Source organism: Lissotriton vulgaris, chromosome 10 (assembly GCF_964263255.1).
Source record: "Lissotriton vulgaris chromosome 10, aLisVul1.2, whole genome shotgun sequence".
Taxonomy (NCBI): domain Eukaryota; kingdom Metazoa; phylum Chordata; class Amphibia; order Caudata; family Salamandridae; genus Lissotriton; species Lissotriton vulgaris.
In genome coordinates this window covers 327,752,150-327,771,385 of record NC_141698.1, presented here as the reverse complement: position 1 = coordinate 327,771,385, position 19,236 = coordinate 327,752,150, and the positions used below count along the sequence as shown (strand labels likewise).

Here is a 19,236-nt window from a genome sequence, read left to right as displayed (position 1 = left end):
CAGAGTAGGGATGACATCCACAAATGGATAACTGCACTAGAGAGGGCCTGGAAAGTAAAGATGGTCTCTCAAGAGCAGTGGGCAGCTATCTTGTGGCTCTCCTTTGCAGACAAAGGTAGAGACATGCCCCTCACTGTAAGAGAAGAGGATACTGATAATTACAAAGTCTTGAAAAGTGCTCTCATTGATGGGTTTGGCTTAACCACTGAACAATACAGGATTAGGTTCAGAGACACCCAGAAGGCACAGACTCAGGACTGGGTTGACTCTGTAGATTGTGATACTAAGGTGATGGAAGGCTGGGTACTTGGCAGTAAAGTGTATGATTTTGAAGGATTGTACAATTTAATCATGAGGTAGCAGATCCTTACTAATTGTCAAAACCAGTTGTTGCATCAGTACTTGGTGGACTCTGATCTGACCTCTCCACAAAAATTGCGAAAGAAGGCAGACAAATGGTCACAACCAGGGTGAAGCGGAAAGCTCAGAAGCAAGGTGGTGACTATAAGAAGTAGGATTCTAAAACCACAGATAATGGTGGGGAGATAGGTAAAGACCAGAAGTTTTCACAAGGGCTGAAAAAGTCTTCATCTGGTAAGGGAGTCAGAATCTAACAAGAAGAAAGGCAAGAAGAAACCTTGGTGTCACATATGTAAACAGAAGACACATTGGAAAAATGAGTGTACCAAGTCCAAGGAACCTACTCCAACCACCACTGCACCTAAGGTAACTGTTCCCCATAGTTCACTCCAAAGGGGTCGTATTCAGAATAAGGGTGTAGTAGGGTTAACCCTGGGATCTGAGATGGATTCTGGCCTAGTCAGAATTCCAACCCAGGCTGTGTTAGTCTGTAATGGGGGCATGGATATTGCCTCCTTATTTTCCAGTCCCAGTAATCTGGGCAAATACAGACAACAGACTTTGATTACCATGGTGACAAAAGATCTTGTGGCCCCTGAGGAAATCATACTTGGCAAAATATACCAAGTGACCAATGCAAGTAATGTCAGGACAGACCATTTTTTGGCAGTTGTGAATTTTACCTGGGGAGGGTTAACTGGCCCTATGAAGGTTGTGGTAAGTGCAGAACTCCCTGTTGAAAGCTTGTTGGGCAATGATTTAGAAACTTCAGCTTGGGCTGAAGTGGAGCTCAGGACCCATGCAGAAATGTTGGACATCCCTGTAGATGTGTTTGCTATGACTAGGTCACAGGCAAACATGTCTTCCACTGAACAGGCCCTGGATCCTGGAATAATGGACAAGGTGCCTTCAAAGAGGAGGAGCAGTAGGGGTAAGGCAGTGTCCTCCCCCATGCCTCATAATGCAGATCAGTCTCTTGAGGGAGATGATCTTAGTCCTGAAGAAGGACCTGTCCCAGAGGAGCTTGAACCTGGTTGCTCCTGTGTCACTTGCCAAGCAGTGGTAAGGCAGGTGGTACTACAAAGCCCCCCCCCCCCCTGATACCACTACCTGTGGTGGGGGTTCCCTGTGAGAGGGATGGGATTGACATTGTTGGTTCCATGGATCCTCAAACTGCATCTGGGCACAGATTTATACTAGTGGTGGTGGACTATGCCACTAGGTATCCAAAGGCAATCCCTCTTCGGACAACCACACCTCCTGTTGTGGCTAGGCCCTCCTGGGAATCTTTTCCAGAGTGGGTTTTCCTAAAGAGGTAGTATCAGACAGAGGTGCAAACTTTATGTCTGGTTACTTGACTGCTATGTGGAAGGAGTGTGGAGTAAATTACAAATTTACCATCCCATATCACCCACAATGCAAAGGGTTAGTTGAGAGATTCGACAAAACCCTAAAGCGCATGATTAAAGGTCTCCCTGAAAAGCTCATGTGTAAATGGGACATATTTTTGCCCTGCCTTCTATTTGCTGAAAGAGAGGTTCCTCAGAAGGTGGTTGGTTACAGCCCTTTTGAACTTCTGTTTCGACATCCAGTTAGGGGTCCTTTATGTCTAGTGAAGGAGGGTTAGGAGTTACCTCTCAAACCCCATAAACAGGATATTGTGGACTTTGTACTTGGTCTCCGCTCCAGGATGGCCGAGTACATGAAGAAGGCATCCAAAAACCTTGAGTCTCCAGTTGCCTGCAAATAGGTTTAATCAATGTCTGGCAGGGCCCAACATAACCCAAGCAGGCAAACATTACATGACCAGTGGATTCTCTATAATTGTGGCATACAGGGCACATCACATCATCATCTGAAGCCCAGTTGTTTGTGAATGTTTTCAGGGGCAACGTACCAACCCTAAATTGAAAATATAATTTTCTGTCTAATGGTACAGTAATGGCATCCCAATATGGTTTCAGAAGGCTACTGCATTTAAAATCTAGAAACCTCAGTGTCAATGAGGAGCTAACAATAGATTTGGCCTCACTTAGCTCAACCCATTTCCCGTAGTGTATTTTTGATCATCTTAGCTGTTGGAGTCGGTTTCAAAAGTGTATTATTCCACAGCGTTCACAGATCTATACCTATTAATAGCCTTTATATGCCAAAGCCAATCAATGTTGTAGATCCTATCAGCTAGTCCTGCCACCAGACCTCATTCCATTCCCTTTTAGCTCGGATCTGTGCCAGTTTGTAGGACTTCCCTACCAAGTGAATCCTCAATTCCCTCTGGGTGGCTCCATACGTTTAGTCACATGGGTTGCTCTTTTGCTCTTTTGATAATACCCTAATTTGGGGCTCCTGGGATCTTGATTCCTTATTCAGGAGTTGTTGGTCGAGTGTGTGTATACAGATCATGCTTTTTTCTACATGATTGTTTTTGCTTATGTTGGATTGATTAACCAGTGCATAGAGGTGTACCACCATTGCCTTAGGAGCCCCTGACACATTTCTAAGCTTTCTTATTTGCTGCAGGAGATCTGCTGTGTCACACGGGGACATTGGCAGATACATTCTTGTTGGGTCAGACACTCCATTTGTCTCAGGAAATGGTGTCTGTGTCTACACTGCCAAAGAGAGGAAATGAAATTATTGCTTCAGGGGATGGGATAAGAATGAGGGACCAGTTTTTGCATGGTCAAAACACTGCCTGGTTCTGTAATAGAATAAACTGGAGCCAAAAGTAATTTACAAATGTGTCTTGTTTAGGCTGCCCTTTAAAAACATTCAAACATTTTGGGATGCCTTTTTTACTCTTAGGTAATGTTCTAGCTGTCACTTCGAGGTCCTGAGTACATTTCTTCTTGGGTAGAGCTTCCTTGGTGTCTGGGGTCTTGGCAGACACCTTGTTTTTTGTGTTTCGTCTCGGTTCTACCTGGGTAGATGTGTCAGTGCTAATAAGAAACTTGACCTCTTCTATTAGGAAGTCAATCTCTTTGAGTGTACAATTATCAGGCTCTTTGGCTGTTTAACTGTGTCCTGTGCCAAGTCAGATACCTTTGGATTGCCCATGTTTAAGCACTATACGAGAAAAAAACCTCATAAGGGAGCACTCAGCCACCAATTGTCCCAGAACATGGGGGACAGCATCTGATTAGTGATTACAGGGAAAGTATTTTAAATAGACAAGTTGTACTTACAGCCTCCGTCACTATCAATGCAACATAAAAGCCACCAAATAAAAATCATAAAAGCACTTCATGCCCCAGACCAACATTAAACTGGCCCTGTGTGCCTCTAATTTCTAATGAAGAATGGTATAGAGCTTATTATACATTAGACAGATATCTCAAAATTCCAAGTCCAGATGACCCAGTCAAGAGAGTTCCGGGCTCTGTCAGGCACTGACAGGCTCGGCATTTGCCCGGGCTTCGCCTAGGTTCACCCATGCATGTGCTGTGTGGCAGGAATTTCAAAGGTCTTTTGAGCGTGCTGAGTGTAGGCCCCGCCCCCTGGAGCAGGAGACTGTAGCTGTGCCATCCTGGTGTGTTGGAATTTGGAGGAATGATTCCCCTGGTGTTCTGGCAGTCCTTCAGGGCAAAACACCCACACAAAAGGTAGCAATATGACCCACGCTGCCGGATTGTCAAAGTGTTTTTGAGTGTGATGGCTGTAGGCCCCATCCGCTAGAGCAGGAGTCTGCAGCCATGCCTCCTGGAGCATTGGAAGGTGTGAGAACCAGTCCCCTGGTGCCTTGGGGGCAGGGCAGTACACGCCTACAATAGGGAGCAATAAACACATTATGAATGTCTTGTGCCTGACAATCGGAAGTCTGGTTTACTCAGGCTCTGTCAGTTTGATTTCTCACACAGAGTGAGAAGGGCGAAACCAAGCTGATTTAAACCACTGTGCTAAATCTGGCAGAGGGTCCTTTTACTTTCTAAAGGTACAAGAAACTGGAATTGCCTTGTGCTATTCACCATTAAAGGATGAGGTCAAATTGGCTCAAACTAAATTCAAGAAAAAATAAGGTTATCCTCTTTGGCAATGACACCTCCTTTTGGTCCCCAGCTAATGGCCTCAAGAACTGGGTAATCTGCCAGAACTAGTAATGAAAGTAGAAGTTCTGGGATTGCAAGTGGATAACAAATTGATATATGGTGACCAGGTTAAGGCCATCATCTCCTCTTCCGGCTATAGTATCAAAGTTTAAAGGAAAATTCTTCCATAGCTTTATGAGACTTTACGGAAAACAATCATGACAGCTCTTTTCATGTCCAAACTGGATTACTGTAATGGCCTATGTCCGAGCATCCAACAGCAATTCCTCTCTATGCTTCAAGTCCTCCAGAACACAGCAGCACATCTGCTCTTGGCATCACTAAATTTCAATCAGCTAGACAAGCGCTTCACAAGCTCCACTGGTTACCTGTAAGCCAAGGAATTACTTTCAAGTCACTATGTATTGACCATAAGGCACTCCATGGTACAGACCCTACACACCTTCAACAGAGGCTCACCAAGTATCGCTCAACCAGACAATATCACCTACTTACCGCCAATAATGTCATGGTTCCCAATTTTAGACTTGCTTCTTGGGGCGGAAGAAGCTTCACACGGAATGCTAAATTGTGGAATGTACTTCTGGCAAACATTAAACCAATCTTCGACCTCTAGCTTTTCAGAAATTCTCTGAAAACATGGCCCTTTAACCATTAAGGGCCTAATTATGATGTCAGTCGGAGTGCCTCTGACCGACATCTCTGCGGTTTTAGACCCAACTTATCCCAGGTCGGTAATCTGAAACCGCAATTACGATGCGATCTCACATGGTGCAGTCGCACACTCCCATTTCCCTATGGGAACTTGTGCGGTGGTTGTAAACCGGCCACAGCACAAGCTGCCATAGAGAAATGGGAGTTACTGTAAATAGGTACCCCCCGTTCGCCGACAACCATAGGCGGCAGAGAAAAGGGGGCCCTGCTAGGTACCCCAAAGTTGCTTTCCAACAGGATTTCCATGTCAGAAAGCCTGACATGGAATGCCTGTCAGAAACCGACATCATAATCCTGACAGCGGAAACACCGTCTTTAAGGGATTATGATCGAAGGTGGGTCTCAATAATTTTGAATCAAAGTCAAGACATCTTCGGGTATACGAGCACTTTACAAATCCATTTTAATATAACATAACATAACATTAAGGTATTTAACCCCAATTTGCAGAGCAGGTGCTTCCCTTAGGGTAAAGCTTGTGCATACATCTAGGTAACATAAAATGAAGGGAAGGTTTCATTTTCTGTACATCCCATAAAGGCATTCCATTTAAATTTGGGATACAAAGATTTTTGTTAGAATTCTGCCCACTGGAACTGGTAAAAGGTTGTGTATTCAAAAGAGATATAGTTGAATTGATCTGTGGCAGAAAGGTCTTAGACACTATTTGATAGTTCATTAAAGGGGAAACATCCTTTACAATGCAACTTTTACCACGCAGTGCTTTTACATCGCAATTTTTACAACGCAAACCATTACAACGCATTGCGCTGGGGGGCGCTCTAGGATAGGGAATAGATTTAATTTACTATCCAACACCTTCCCTACTATCCACAGGTACTGGAGTTAGAATAGTAAATTAAACTATTCACTATCCAGCACCCCTCAACACTATATGTTGTAAAGGCATGCGTTGTAAAAGTTGCGATGTAAAAGCATGCGATGTAAAAGCATGCATTGTGATGTCATGCATCCTCATTAAAGATAAGTGGCAATAGATCTCCTGGCACTTTATGCTGAGATAGTATTTAATTGTGTTTAGTAGTTGTTCTTAGAACAACTGTACAAATGTTCAGTTTTGCCATTATAGCCTTTGCATGGGCAGGGCCTGCTATGCTAATTTAGTTAATGCCATTGCACCTCATTGGTTACCTTTAGGTGGATGAACTAGGGGAGATTGCCAGTTCTCTCAGCTACTTTTTTTTCTGGAATCCTTCATCATCACAATTCAATGCATCCAGTCACAAACATTTATGTTGTTTCTTCATCACATACAATCACTTTATTTATGTGTGCCATCTTCTTATACTTGATGTGTAGTTAATTCACCTTTTCTTGTACTCTGTATTTTTGTTTTTTAAGTGTCCTAAATTACTGCCTTTTGGATTTATAAGCAACGACAGACTGCCAAGCAGCTCTATCTATGTGTGTTTTTTTTTGCTTAAACCTGGTAACTCTTTTGGAGAAATAATAAACATATTTAACCTTTATATAAGTATTTAGTACACTATGTACAAAGTATACAAGTGGTGCAAAAATCAATGCAAGATCTGAGAAACAGTCATGCAGAATTGCAGGAGAGCTGAAATGTGAATTCAGCTTATTTTTGATATACAAATATGAATAGGGTCATTTATAGGTGGGTGGTAAGGATGCATCTGCTAACTTAGCCTCAGATTGCTGTGTGAGAAATTAAGTGAGTTATTGTGAACAAGGTATCTAATCTTGTGGGGTTCTGATCGGTTGTGGCACTGAGCCTTAACCCAAGATGGATTTTGAAACTCAAGAAAAATGTTGAATTCTGAAAGTAAACTGTGAAAAGAGGAAAAGGCTCTAAAGTGTGGTCAGTGATGAAAGACAGTTGACAGCTACACATTAAAGGCCTGTCCTGCTGTGAGTTTTTGCAGTGTTTCTGAGATTTAGCAGAACTAAGAAATAAGTGTGTATGACCTTGTAGAGCACTTCTCGGCTAGAGGTTCGAGATTTAAACTAATAGATGTTTTTGATTGCTTTAAATTTCACTAAGTCTAACAGAAGGTTATAGAGTTCAAGCTTAGGGGCCGATTACAATTTAGTTTAGAAGGTCTATGAATCGCATTTGGGCTTGCCGTATCTGATTTGGAAGCCTTGTTTCCGACCGAATCGTTCCAAGTTCCGAACGACCAATTACAATGCCTGGGAACCGAAAGGGCTGTATGAATTGGTTCCGAAAGGCATTCGTACAGGTCGAGACTTTCCGGAGCAGATTAGTTCAGCTCCATGGACTCGGTTTCCAAGCAATGGATTATGATGATCGATTCGGGCAGCCTTTCCGATTTGGCTTGCCCAGAACGAAACAGCTATCGGAATTGGTCTTTGGGGGCCGGTAGCAGGCCCCCTTCACCCGGGGCACTCCAAATCGGGCCTGTGGGGGTACCCATGGGTTCGCTCTTTCCAACCATGCACAGTGCGGCAGGCACCATGGGGGTGCATGTTTTTCCCTAGCCACCCCTTTCTTTAATAGAGCCTGTTTTCATGTTCTGAACACAGGCTCCCATTGAAGTCAATGGGAATTCGACCGAATGCATCCACTCGGTCGGACTCCCCAGAACCGAGTCATTCGGAAAGCATTCCGGAACGATTCAGTTGGTATGCTTTCCGAATGAGATCGTAATCGGGCCCCTTAGTAGATGCCTAGGACCAAGTCTATCAAGTCCCATAGAATCATTTACATTTTGAAGTTTCCCTGCATTTTTTTTTACATATTTTTATCTCTTTTTTAAAACCAATTACTTCTGATACCCTAAATGTTTGCCTTTTTGGTGTCATTGTAATCATTAAATAGATTTTTTTCTTTTCTAAAATTGGTTTTGGGATTTTAGCTGATTTATTTTTTTGATTTAATTTTGCTTTTGGCACTGTTGAGAAAATAACATACACATTTACCCAAGGAAGGCTTTCCTCACAGAATCCAATGTTTGCTTCTACCCAGTAAATTGTTGCAACTGTCTTGGTTCTCACCCACAGCTCATATCAAGGCTGAGACTTTTCTCCTACATACTTTTACAGTCTTTACATAATTAACCTCCATCTATTTTTTACTATGGTTCAGAGAACCTTAATAGATAAAATCCTCAACTTTGTCCTGGTTTATACATCGTCTATTTAGTAAAATGCTGCTTGCTGTTACCTATTTTTGTTACGTTTCTCTAATAGCATATCTTTTTATTTGACCATTTAAATAAGGTGCTTACCACTTTTATATCGGATGTAGATGTCACAGAATGTTATGAAAGTTCCTCTGCCCCTTCATCGAGATTTGGTGCTACCCATCTTGCATTTGGATTAAATGGCTACCCAACTAAGGGTCATGATTGATCACCGGTATTCCAAGTTGTAAAGCACTTGACTGAAATTTCAAACTGCCAGTTTACACTTTACAGCTTTCTGAGTATTTCTGAGACTTGTCTGCTGTCCTACGTTGCAGTCCTCACTCTTTCTCATGGAGGTTATTTTTACCCTTATTCACATAAGTGCATTCAAGAGATGTTATCATATTCTGGCCTCTTCCAGGCTCCACTGTCACTTTTCTTTCTCTAATCCACCCATTTAACAGACACAGCCAGATAGGCATAGATAATTAGGAGCAAACTTTAAGTTAAAACAAGCATTGGCATAGCCAATAGGTCTCTCCTTTCGGACCTTTTAAGTGTTTTGCTTGAGCTATGGGGGGGGGGAGGTCAACAAGGCACCACAGACTGAACGTAAATCATACAGCTGCCCAGGCTTTTCGATGAAATTATTACAACTTATTGCACAAGGAGGTCGGCGTTGCCAGCCCCGGGTGCCATGTGCTCCAGATTTGGAACAACAAAGGAAGGTCCCGCGGCTGTGGTCTGAAAAAAACATTTGGCAGTTACACAGCTTCCCCCCCCAACGAAAACACCTAGAGGCAGACACACATTCAGAGAGGCAGTCACACACGCTCGCAAACCACACACACGCATTCACAATCTCACTGAGACACGCAGACAGAATTGAAATAACTAACAGGCTACCTAAATATGCAACTCAAGAATTGCGACTCCAAGAAACAGTTCAGGGTTCTTAAAACAATCATCAAATCACATTATAATAGAAGTGAAAAAGAGCCCAAAGAAAAGATTCGAAAATGGAATAGCAGGAATTATGCCCAGTAGCGCGCTCAAAGAAAAGTCAACCCAATGAAGAGAAATAGACAAGGAGCTCATTCTAAGGTAAACACCAGCACTCACGTTGGGACAGAAGCGCAACTAAAGCCAAATTGGTGGTGGGGGGGGGGGTATACTTCCAGCAATAGGCAGAGTGGAGATGCAGGGTCTCTAGGAAGGGTCGAAAAAACAACAGGTCCTCATTTACAAGCAAATGATCTTTTAAAGACCAGTAAAGTACTTGGATGCAGCTGTGTGTGTGCCCCGGAAGCTGTCTCAGCCAGGGCTGCCACACACGGGGGGAGGATGGGGGGGGGATCAGCTGGGCTGATAACAAAGCAACAACTTCACGGCTAAAGGAAATCAGGCAGAGAATAAAAAAAACACACAATCTGTGTTTTCGTCTCTTATTTTAAATGTGTTATTTCTTTTAGTCGCTGTGATGCCCATTTAACTAATAGAGTATACATATTATATGTACACCAAATGCCCCGAACACCATATTTGTGGCTTTTATGTGTGTTTATGTGAACAATTGCTAAGAATAACATGAAAGAAACAAAATCAGGTCGGTGGTATGCTGTTTGATCGTTCACTTACGGAAAAAAAATATAATTGCGGTGACACTCCTGAGAAAAACAGTGTGAACCAGGCTTCCCTGCCATTTTCAGACTCAAACATTTCTTTAAAACACATATGGTACAGGATGAAAGGCTGTCTGCACGGTAGATCTGCTCTGTGATTGGCCAAAATTATGGTGGATGCCACGTTTTAGGGCAGGATGATATGGCTCTGCACATCTGTGAAACCTCGGCCATTACCCCTGGGGAAACCAGGAAGGTAGCAACCTGTGTGGCCTCTGCAGCAACTGTGATGATTCATCTGCGGCTTAGCCTGAGAAAATCAGGAGGCGCGGCGCACGCGCAGACTTGGTTTGATGACAATCACACTGTTCTCCAGTATCTAGAGCACGTCGTTCCTCACCTTTGTTACAAAAACAAGACTGTGAGTGGTGCGGGAGAGCACGCGTGCTTGTGTGAGGGAGCAGCCAATCTGTTTTCCATTATGGTGCACACGTCTGGGCATGATAATTGGAAACAGATGTCGCCCGTGCGGGTAACCACACTGGTTAGACCGTGGGCGGAGCAAAGGCGGGACATGCACCCTCCTTTGCCCAATTGTGTGCTGTATTTTTTGAAAGACAGCACGCAGAGCCAAATTAAAATGAGCAAAAAGGGTTTGATAAGTCCTGGTCGACTGCAAGAGGTAAAGCCCTTTTTAGGTCGAGCTAAGGCTCAACCTAAAAAGGGCTTCTTCTCAACGTAAAATGTAGTAATGGCTCAATATCTGGGATAATGGATTACTTTACCTTCCTTTAACCCTCTGTCATAAAAATTCAAATCAACTTGGCAACCTGTCCCTGAAATATAAATAGAGGATGGAACTTAGGAAACAACCATCCACACAATAGCTCATTCCTACTTTAAAGTGCAGGATGCAGCGTATTCTTTCAAAATCCTTTAAAGACGATAAATACCAAAGTCTGTAAAGGGTATACTGGTGAACGTCTCTGATCACTGGAGACAATGATATAGTTGAGGTAACTTTCTACCAATTTGATGAACATGCCTTGTTACACAAAAATGTAAAAAACAAGACTTGAGCTGAAAGAAAAAACACAGAGGAGTTCTCATCTGGTGACTAAGAATCCTGTTTGAGAGCAGTAATTATACTGATCACTACCAGGCCAACCGCAGATGCTAAAGACAAACTCGCTCACATTCCAGTGCATCCGGTGATGGCCCGGGTGAGTGAGATGATTGTCTGTTATGAAAAGGCTCACCTTTTTTATGAGAGAATGATTCAAGATTTGAAAACCCATGTCACATATATGAGTGCAAAATACACTCTCCTATTATGTTTTTGAGTCAGCCAGTATCTAAACCCAAGATACTTTCTAGGTGTTGCTCCATAATCAGCTGTCGCCTTATTACACATCCTGTGGGAACCCAGCCAGATTGTCTCCCAAGTGTACATTTCCATTATAAATGTGTTGGACCTAAAGCCTCTTCAACTTTTCTCTGTGATATATTGATAGATTTATTGACAGGTTTATGATAGCTACTAAATGGTGTAAATTTCCTTTTAATCTGACTATATTCAAATTTGTTTAAAAAAATGAATTTAGTTAATATCATATCATCTTTCCTATAATTCCAAAACATAGGGCCTCATTACGATGGCGGAGGGACCGCCACTGACAGGCTGTTGGTGGCGGTCCCTCCGCCATCACAATGCAATTCTCCCCCCACCATATTATGATAGCAGGGAGAAGCGTGGCAGTTAGAAAGACCGACCAACCGGATAAAATCCGACCAATCGTCGGACCAAATGTACAGCCCTGAATTGCAGCGGTGCCTGCCAGGCACCGCTGTAGGGATTAAGATATCCCTTTCCTCCGGTCATACTGCAGCGGTCAATGAACCACAAAACACCTGGCGGAAACAGATTTGAGGTCCCGTAGCGGGCCTCCCTTAATCCCAGATGAAGGCACATGTACCCTGGGGGGCCCCTTTAGTGCCCCCCTACATATCCCTGTACCATGTCTCAGGCACTGCATGGTGCCTGTCACATGGTCAAGGCATGTGTCTGCACTCTATATTTTGTATTGCGGCAGGGGCTGCTGACCGCATCCCCGCCACAATGCAAAATATACGTGATGTGACCGCCGTGGTGGTGGTCGCATAGTAATTCAGATTGTGAGGAGGCTGCCTCATAGGCAGCCGGTCCCAAATCCGAAAATACGGCGGGCAGACTGAAGTCCTTCTGACAATGTAATGAGGCCCATAATGCTTAGGTCAAGTTTCATATCATAGATAATTTCTGTATATTTCAAAACACCATATCTTAAATAGATTTTTATCCTCACTCTGCTGAATTGAAAAACTGCACTTCCTATCAATAAAAACTATATTTTGAAAATAGAATTGAATGACACATGCTTTCTCTTAATTTGGTTTTATTTCATTTTTTTCCAGTAGGCAATGTATCCAGAAACTGCACTAGCCAAGGCTGGACTGAGATGTTTCCTTCGCCCTATGCGGCCGCTTGTGGATATGATACAAATAGCACTCCAACGGAGGAGGTGTGTATTATTTTGTATGATATTAACTCCTTATATGAAATAGTGTAGCTAATGATGGTTGTAATATGTGTACATTATGTATTGATGAAGTTGTGTAGCTTTACTTTTACTCATTTATTGAAATTGTGGCCATATTTGAGGTGAAATAGTCAACAAAAATAGGTTTTCATATTGATTTATTTTGCACTTCTTTAAGAGTTCTGAACTATATTTCATTTGACATATCTTTGTAGTTTGATTTTGAATAGAACTATGTGACAGAGTTGTGCATTTGGTTAACCACTGAAAACTATCCACTCTAAATATAGAGAATCAATAGTAAATATAAATCTTGCAGTTCAAACAAATATTTTAAAACTTATCTCAAAGAGTTAGTCTTTCAGAATTCAGGAATGTGGCTATCATTAGTGCAGCAGGTGTGGTGCACCTTGCCCATGCGTCTGAGCAACCAAATGTAGCTCTTTTTCTACTACCAAGCCTGGGCCTAGGGGCCCTTTTTCCTTGCTTGTAATAATGCCTACGGCCTGCCTGCTATGCCACTGACAAAACTCTAGTCTTACAATTGAATTGATACCCCCTGAACTTTAAAAATAATAATCAGCCATGTGTGTCCATCAATGTGCCTAGAAACTATAAACTCATTCTGTTTTCATGGTGAGGGTTCCCAACTTCTTAAACCATCAGATGACCTTAACCACCACAAGACCTTCCTCCACATCACTGTCATTCCACTTGTAGCTAAAGAAATCAGTTTTGCCACCCAAACACAGACTGGAAGCAATACATTTACATCACAATCTGTAGGGTTAAAGCACTAATACCTCAGTGCTAACAGAGGTAAATGATGCCCTCAATTTTTAATGAAAATAAAAACTACCTTTTTTCCCTTGATACATAGAACCATGTCGTCCTCATTTACACACTAAAACATAGGTTCAGTCTGATTTAGATAAGACTACAATCTTTCAAATCCTACTGTAGAAAGATGGACCAATGTGTGAAAATTAAAGAATATGTCTCCAGTCCTCTCCCCATCAGTTGTGGCACCCCTAGTATTAAACACATACATTGTGGCCATTGGATCATTGCTTTTATATCTATGGATAAGCTAATCCTCTTTATGTGGATGACATTAATTTCTGAAATGAAGTAACTTTTTACTCTGACCATTCAATGGGTGAATGACCATCATATCTGATTTAAAATATTGTGTGACATGAATATCATGTGAAAAAAATTGTGAATACCAAACTATTGTGGAACAGAATATCTAAGATAAGAGTATAATTTTGTTGGTATATAATATCGTTTTTGAGAAATATTGTGTTTAACATCGTATACTTTAATATAGTTGTGATAAATGTAGCTTTTTTATTAATTTAATATATTAAATAAATATCAATTTGAAGTGCAAATGTTGTTAGCATAATTGTTATAACTTTAATAAAACATAGTTTGCAATTTTCAATGCATATATATTTGGTTATGTAATTGGTAACTTATAATCGAGTAGTGCATTGTTGGGTTTGTAGGGGATTAGGTTTGGAAGTTGATTAAATTCGAATACATTTAGGTTTATTGTCATTTTTTATTTTGCTTATTATAACACATAATGTTATTTTTTTATTGATAACTAAATATGTAATTGATGATTTAGTATGGAAATTGTTTATTTGTTATTTTATTTATTTAGGTTTTGTTCATTTGTGTTTTTATTTTAGTTTTTAAATATATGTTAGTAATTTATAAACTGAAACTAGTGGGTTGTTGGGTTTTTAGGGCGACAAAATGTGAGAATCTATATGTTCATTTAGTTTTTATTACAATTAAAGGTTTTGAATTGAGTTATAATTCCTACATTTTTCATTATTTATTTAGGTTTATTTTTTTTCCTACTTTATTTATTTCAGTTTATTTGTAAATATAATCTATATTTACATTTCTAAACTTTTGTTACAAATCTACATTTTAATAGTGAGTAGTTGGGTTTGTAGGGAGATAAGACAGGCATTTATTGAAATTATATAATTTGGTAAACTAATTTTTAATCCTAATTATTTTTTGATTAAGAATTATTTAGATTTATATTGTTCATTTATTGTTTACATGATTTGTAATATTTGATTCATTTGTGATGCTTTGTTAAGTTTTTATTATTAATATGTATAAATGTAATTTTTAATTAATTTCTCATTTTGTTGTTTAATACAAGTAATATTTTCAATTAAATAATTGTGATCTCATTTTTTCTTTAGCTGTTTGAATTTTTTGGTTGTAGGTAGGGAAGTTACATAAATTGTACTTAAATACAAGTTTTGTTTTAAATTATATTGTATTTTTTTGCGTTTATAAGTTACATTGAATTTTGTTTAAATATGATTTAATGACTTATTGCTGTTAGGTATTTCGATTTTTTCTAGAAAATATACATACATTGGAATTGGTATATGAAATCCTTAAGACATTTAACACTTTCCCTAATTTTGCAAACATTGAAAGGGGAATAGTAAATGTAACTCCTCGAAACAAATTCTCACCTGTCATTAGACTGAAGTGGGAATGGTAAATTTAACCCCTCTGAAGTCTCATACTTTACCTATTGTTTCTTAGACAAGAGGGATAGTGACGTTCACCCCTCCAAAGTCGAACACTTTCCCTACTGTTGCCTATGCTGGTATGGGAATAGTAAATCTATCCCCTCCAAAGTCTAACACTTTCCTTACTCTTTTTTAGACTGGAGTGATAATTGTAAATCTAATCCCTCAAAAATCGAACACTTTCCCTACTGTTGTTTAAACTAGATTGGTAATAGTAAAATTGACCCTCTGCAGTCCAGCAGTTTTCCTACTGTTGCTTAGACTGGAGTGGTAATGGTAGATCTAATAACTGCCAAGTCTAACACCTTCCCTACTGTTGTGTAAATTAGAGTGAAAATTAAAATCAACTCCCTCTGAACTCCTTCAGTTTTCTTTATGTTGGGTACAGTGGATTAAGGATATTTTACAATGTTAACATTGTTTTTATGTTATATTTTTGTGTTCTTAATGTTTGTAATTTTTTTCTAAATTGTTAAAATGTGGGTATTATGTCTTTTTTTAAAAAATGCATGTGTACATACATTCTTTATATAGGGTACACTATCAAATAAAACCACTTTATATGTTTAATTTATTATTTAGATCATCTTACATGTTTGCGTTGGTTGTACATATGTTGTCTAATATTCACTTTATATTATTGTTAGTATTTCAAATTAAATGTATTTAAAAAAATGTTTATTGTTGGAATACTTTTGATATGTGTCTATATATAGTATATATATATACATATAAATAACAATTGATAAAAGTAACACTATAGTTAAGTGTAATAAAAATAGGAGATTTGGATTTTACAAAAACTTTAGAAACTCACTAAATAAACCAAAGGTTAAAGTAACGTTAAAGTTAGGTGAATGTCTGTCACAGCATTAACGTTTTGAACTAAAAAAAAGAGAAATTGAGCAGTTATATTTAACATCACTAACAATAACCTGCACCCTCACCATGTTTTGTTTATGATCTTACCTTTGACATCACTCATGAAATTGCAAATGACATAATTGAAGCCATTACTGATGGCATCATCCAAGCTTCGTTTTCCTGCATATTGCTGTATCAATTACTGTGGCATGGTAGATGCCTGTCAGTAAGTACAGAATAGCTCAGCAGAATATCAGGTATCATTAGTGCCATCTCAGATATTACTCCCTTAGGTGTAGAGAGCAAGAATTATGTGCAACATAGGCCCTATATCATACACTCTACAGAGAGCACAGTTCACATTAACAATCAACCTCAGATATATGGGAAACTCTCCTTGAGTATGGTGTTGAATTTGTATACAACTGTTCACAGAAAGACAAGTTCCTAGAGATAGTGGGTGTCAGTTCTAAAACAAATGCCCTACTAAAGACAACTTTCATCTCTATCAAACTCCTACCACTCACCAAACCTACGTTGAGAAATGAAGTTGATATTAGTAGAGAACTGGGTACTGTAAACAGTGTGTACTCGATCAACCAAAGATCGACCAAAGAGTATTAAACATAATCTACTAAAAACAATGTACACTCTATGCCACAGTTATAAAAAAGACACTATTTGCTATAAAACCATGATATGAAGGTGCTAACGATCATACTTTCTGCACCGTTCATATTGTTGTGAAAATTGTACAAAAAGCCTATCTTCTAAAGCAAGACAAGCATATGTACATAGGTTAGTACCTGGTGCACACAGTCTTCTATGTTAGGCAGAAATGGTCATGCTGACACGATTCTCCCTAATAAGTCAAGGCTACTTACAAAAGTTAGTATCTACTACTTAGAATCGTTCTTCTGTTGGAAACCTTTTCTGCAGACCCAAAAAATCTGTGTGGAATGTAATGAACGCAAGTCAACTGGCACTGGCACATGGAGTTTCACTTGAATGCAAAGATTTATAGAGTGTTCAATACCTTTACACATCTATGATGCTGTAGTGCATTAGGAGCACATTTACACCCATTAACTGGACCCAGGCTGTACACAATAAGGTGGAGAAATAATATGGTACTTACCTGCCACTATGTAAACTACAAAACAATCTAACGCACTTGTTGGATGATGTCATCAGTAATCTCATCAATGATGTCATTTGAGATGTGATCAGTGATGTCATAAATGATTTCACAGAACATGTAATGAGTGATGTCATATCCAAAGTCATAACCAGTGGATGTCTGGGGTGCAAGTTATAGTTAGGGCTGCTAAAAAAAAAAACAATGAATTTCTATGCTATATTTAGTTCAAAATGTTAACTTTGCCACTGAGAAATTCAGCTAACTATAATGTTACTTTAGCCATTGTTCTTTCTGTGAGGTTATATATATTCACTAAAAAAACATAGGTTGCAGGGCCCTTATCGTAAGTTTCAGAATTTACACATACAAAACCATTGAATTCAGAAGTTATATGTGAAGTTATATCAAGAAAGCATACTTCATGCCCTTAGGTAAGTATAACTCGCGACCCCACCATGTGCAGTTTTCTCATCAATAATTTCACTGCAAATTTTGCAGGGATATTATCAATGATGTAATTGAAGACGTCATGAGTGATGTAATATCTGAGGCAATTAGCAGTGCATGGCGATGGCGTGAATTATAGTTACCTTAGGGCAAGAGTCATGGTTTCTTAATATAACCCCACCACCCGGCCTAGGGGGTCAGGGTATTCCTACCATACCCCCTTCTTTTTTCACCTGTATTCTTAGGACTCAGATGAGTCCCAGTCCCAAGATGGCTTCCAATACTTACTGGGTGAAGTGCTGGCAGCTGATCAGATCTCAGCATGAGATTTGTCGGATCTGTGGACCCTCCACCTCCCTAGGTATCTATAAATATTTTTTCTTTAATAACTCCAAAACTACTGAATGGATTTACACTAAACTCAGTATGTAGTTGTGTCTAAAATCCCATTGGGAAATTGCACGGTGACAACATGTTTTTGGATCCCTCTTTTCTTGGCCCCAACGGATCACCCCAAGCCTTTCCATGCAGAACTAGGAAAAATAGGGCACTTTTTTGTGACAATTTTGTGATGATTTGTCAAACAGTGCCAAAGTTACTATAAACTATTTATTCAATATTATAATAATTTAACTAGTTACTTTAAAGTCTATATTTATGAAAAAATATATATTATTACCTGTTTTGGGTCGATATTTTCTTAATATTTTTTAAATTATAATTTGATTTTTCACATTATAAGTATGGGAACATAATATTATTGTAAACAATATTTTTGACAGGATATTAGTTTCTCTTGGTATTTTTTGCCCATGAGATTCTTTCACACCACCCAGTCAATACTGGCAACCTATTTTATTCACCAAATTAGAAAAGTAGACACCTGAAACCAAATAAACCTAAACCTGAATTGGGATGAATTGATAATGTCAGTCTGGGACACTGGCTTTCAGTTACTGACAGTAGAACCATCTAAATTGTTGGGCTTCATGCTAGTTAAAAATAAACATTCCCCTTTGAACCTCACATTAAAAAAATGGCATATTGTACCTTCTTCCAAGTAACACTACTTCAAAGCTGAAACACGTTCTGACTGTTTGAGGAGAAAAGCTGCAGCAAAATTATTTGAACTCTCCTGTTTAGACTATGGCAATGCAATCCTGAGTGGATTAAATAAGGTTTGTCACCACTATGCTTTCTCGCTTGCTACAGCCCAGTTAGTTTCAAACACATATAGATATGATCATATTCCTTCTGGGCTGTACTCCATAAAACAGGTTTCAATTGATGTAAACTGCTTTTATAAAACAGCTTGCTTAATCTATATGAACTTACACCCAAACACCACCAATATAAATAACAAAAACTGACCCTCGTTAGGTCTCCTGCAAGGTTAGAAGTGGAGAATATTATTGCCTAAGTCAAATGTTTTTGGAAATTATAGTCTACTTCTAACTACGGCTCAATGGAACTCTTTTACCTTATTAATAAGACAAACTCCTTCCTTAAATTACTTTGAGTCTGTCTTGAAACATCACCTGCAAAACAGATACTTTGAGCACTCCCTTCACATTTCAAGTGTCACAAATGATACATTTTAAAAAGTCTATATCTGTAAAAACATATGTGCCTGAAATGCTGATTCATTAATGACATAAGTCTAACTTAATACAAATTTGAGTGCTTGAAGTGTCTTGAATTTGATGCCAAAAAACAGAACTAAATATTTCGCTCCAAACTGTGATACTTGCCT

At 39.4% G+C, this 19,236-nt stretch overlaps 1 protein-coding gene across 2 annotated transcripts in view; it reads left to right on the top strand.

Annotated features, from left to right (window-relative positions):
* The window catches only part of VIPR1 (vasoactive intestinal peptide receptor 1), an 849,588-nt gene that overhangs the window by 528,661 nt on the left and 301,691 nt on the right, over positions 1 to 19,236 (top strand). Inside the window, exon 4 of one of the 2 annotated variants that reach the window (XM_086941106.1) lies at positions 12,328 to 12,434. In XM_086941106.1, the coding sequence (XP_086797232.1) occupies positions 12,328 to 12,434 (107 nt within the window). The remainder of the gene's footprint in view (positions 1 to 12,327; positions 12,435 to 19,236) is intronic. The other variant, XM_086941107.1, reaches the window with a different exon arrangement.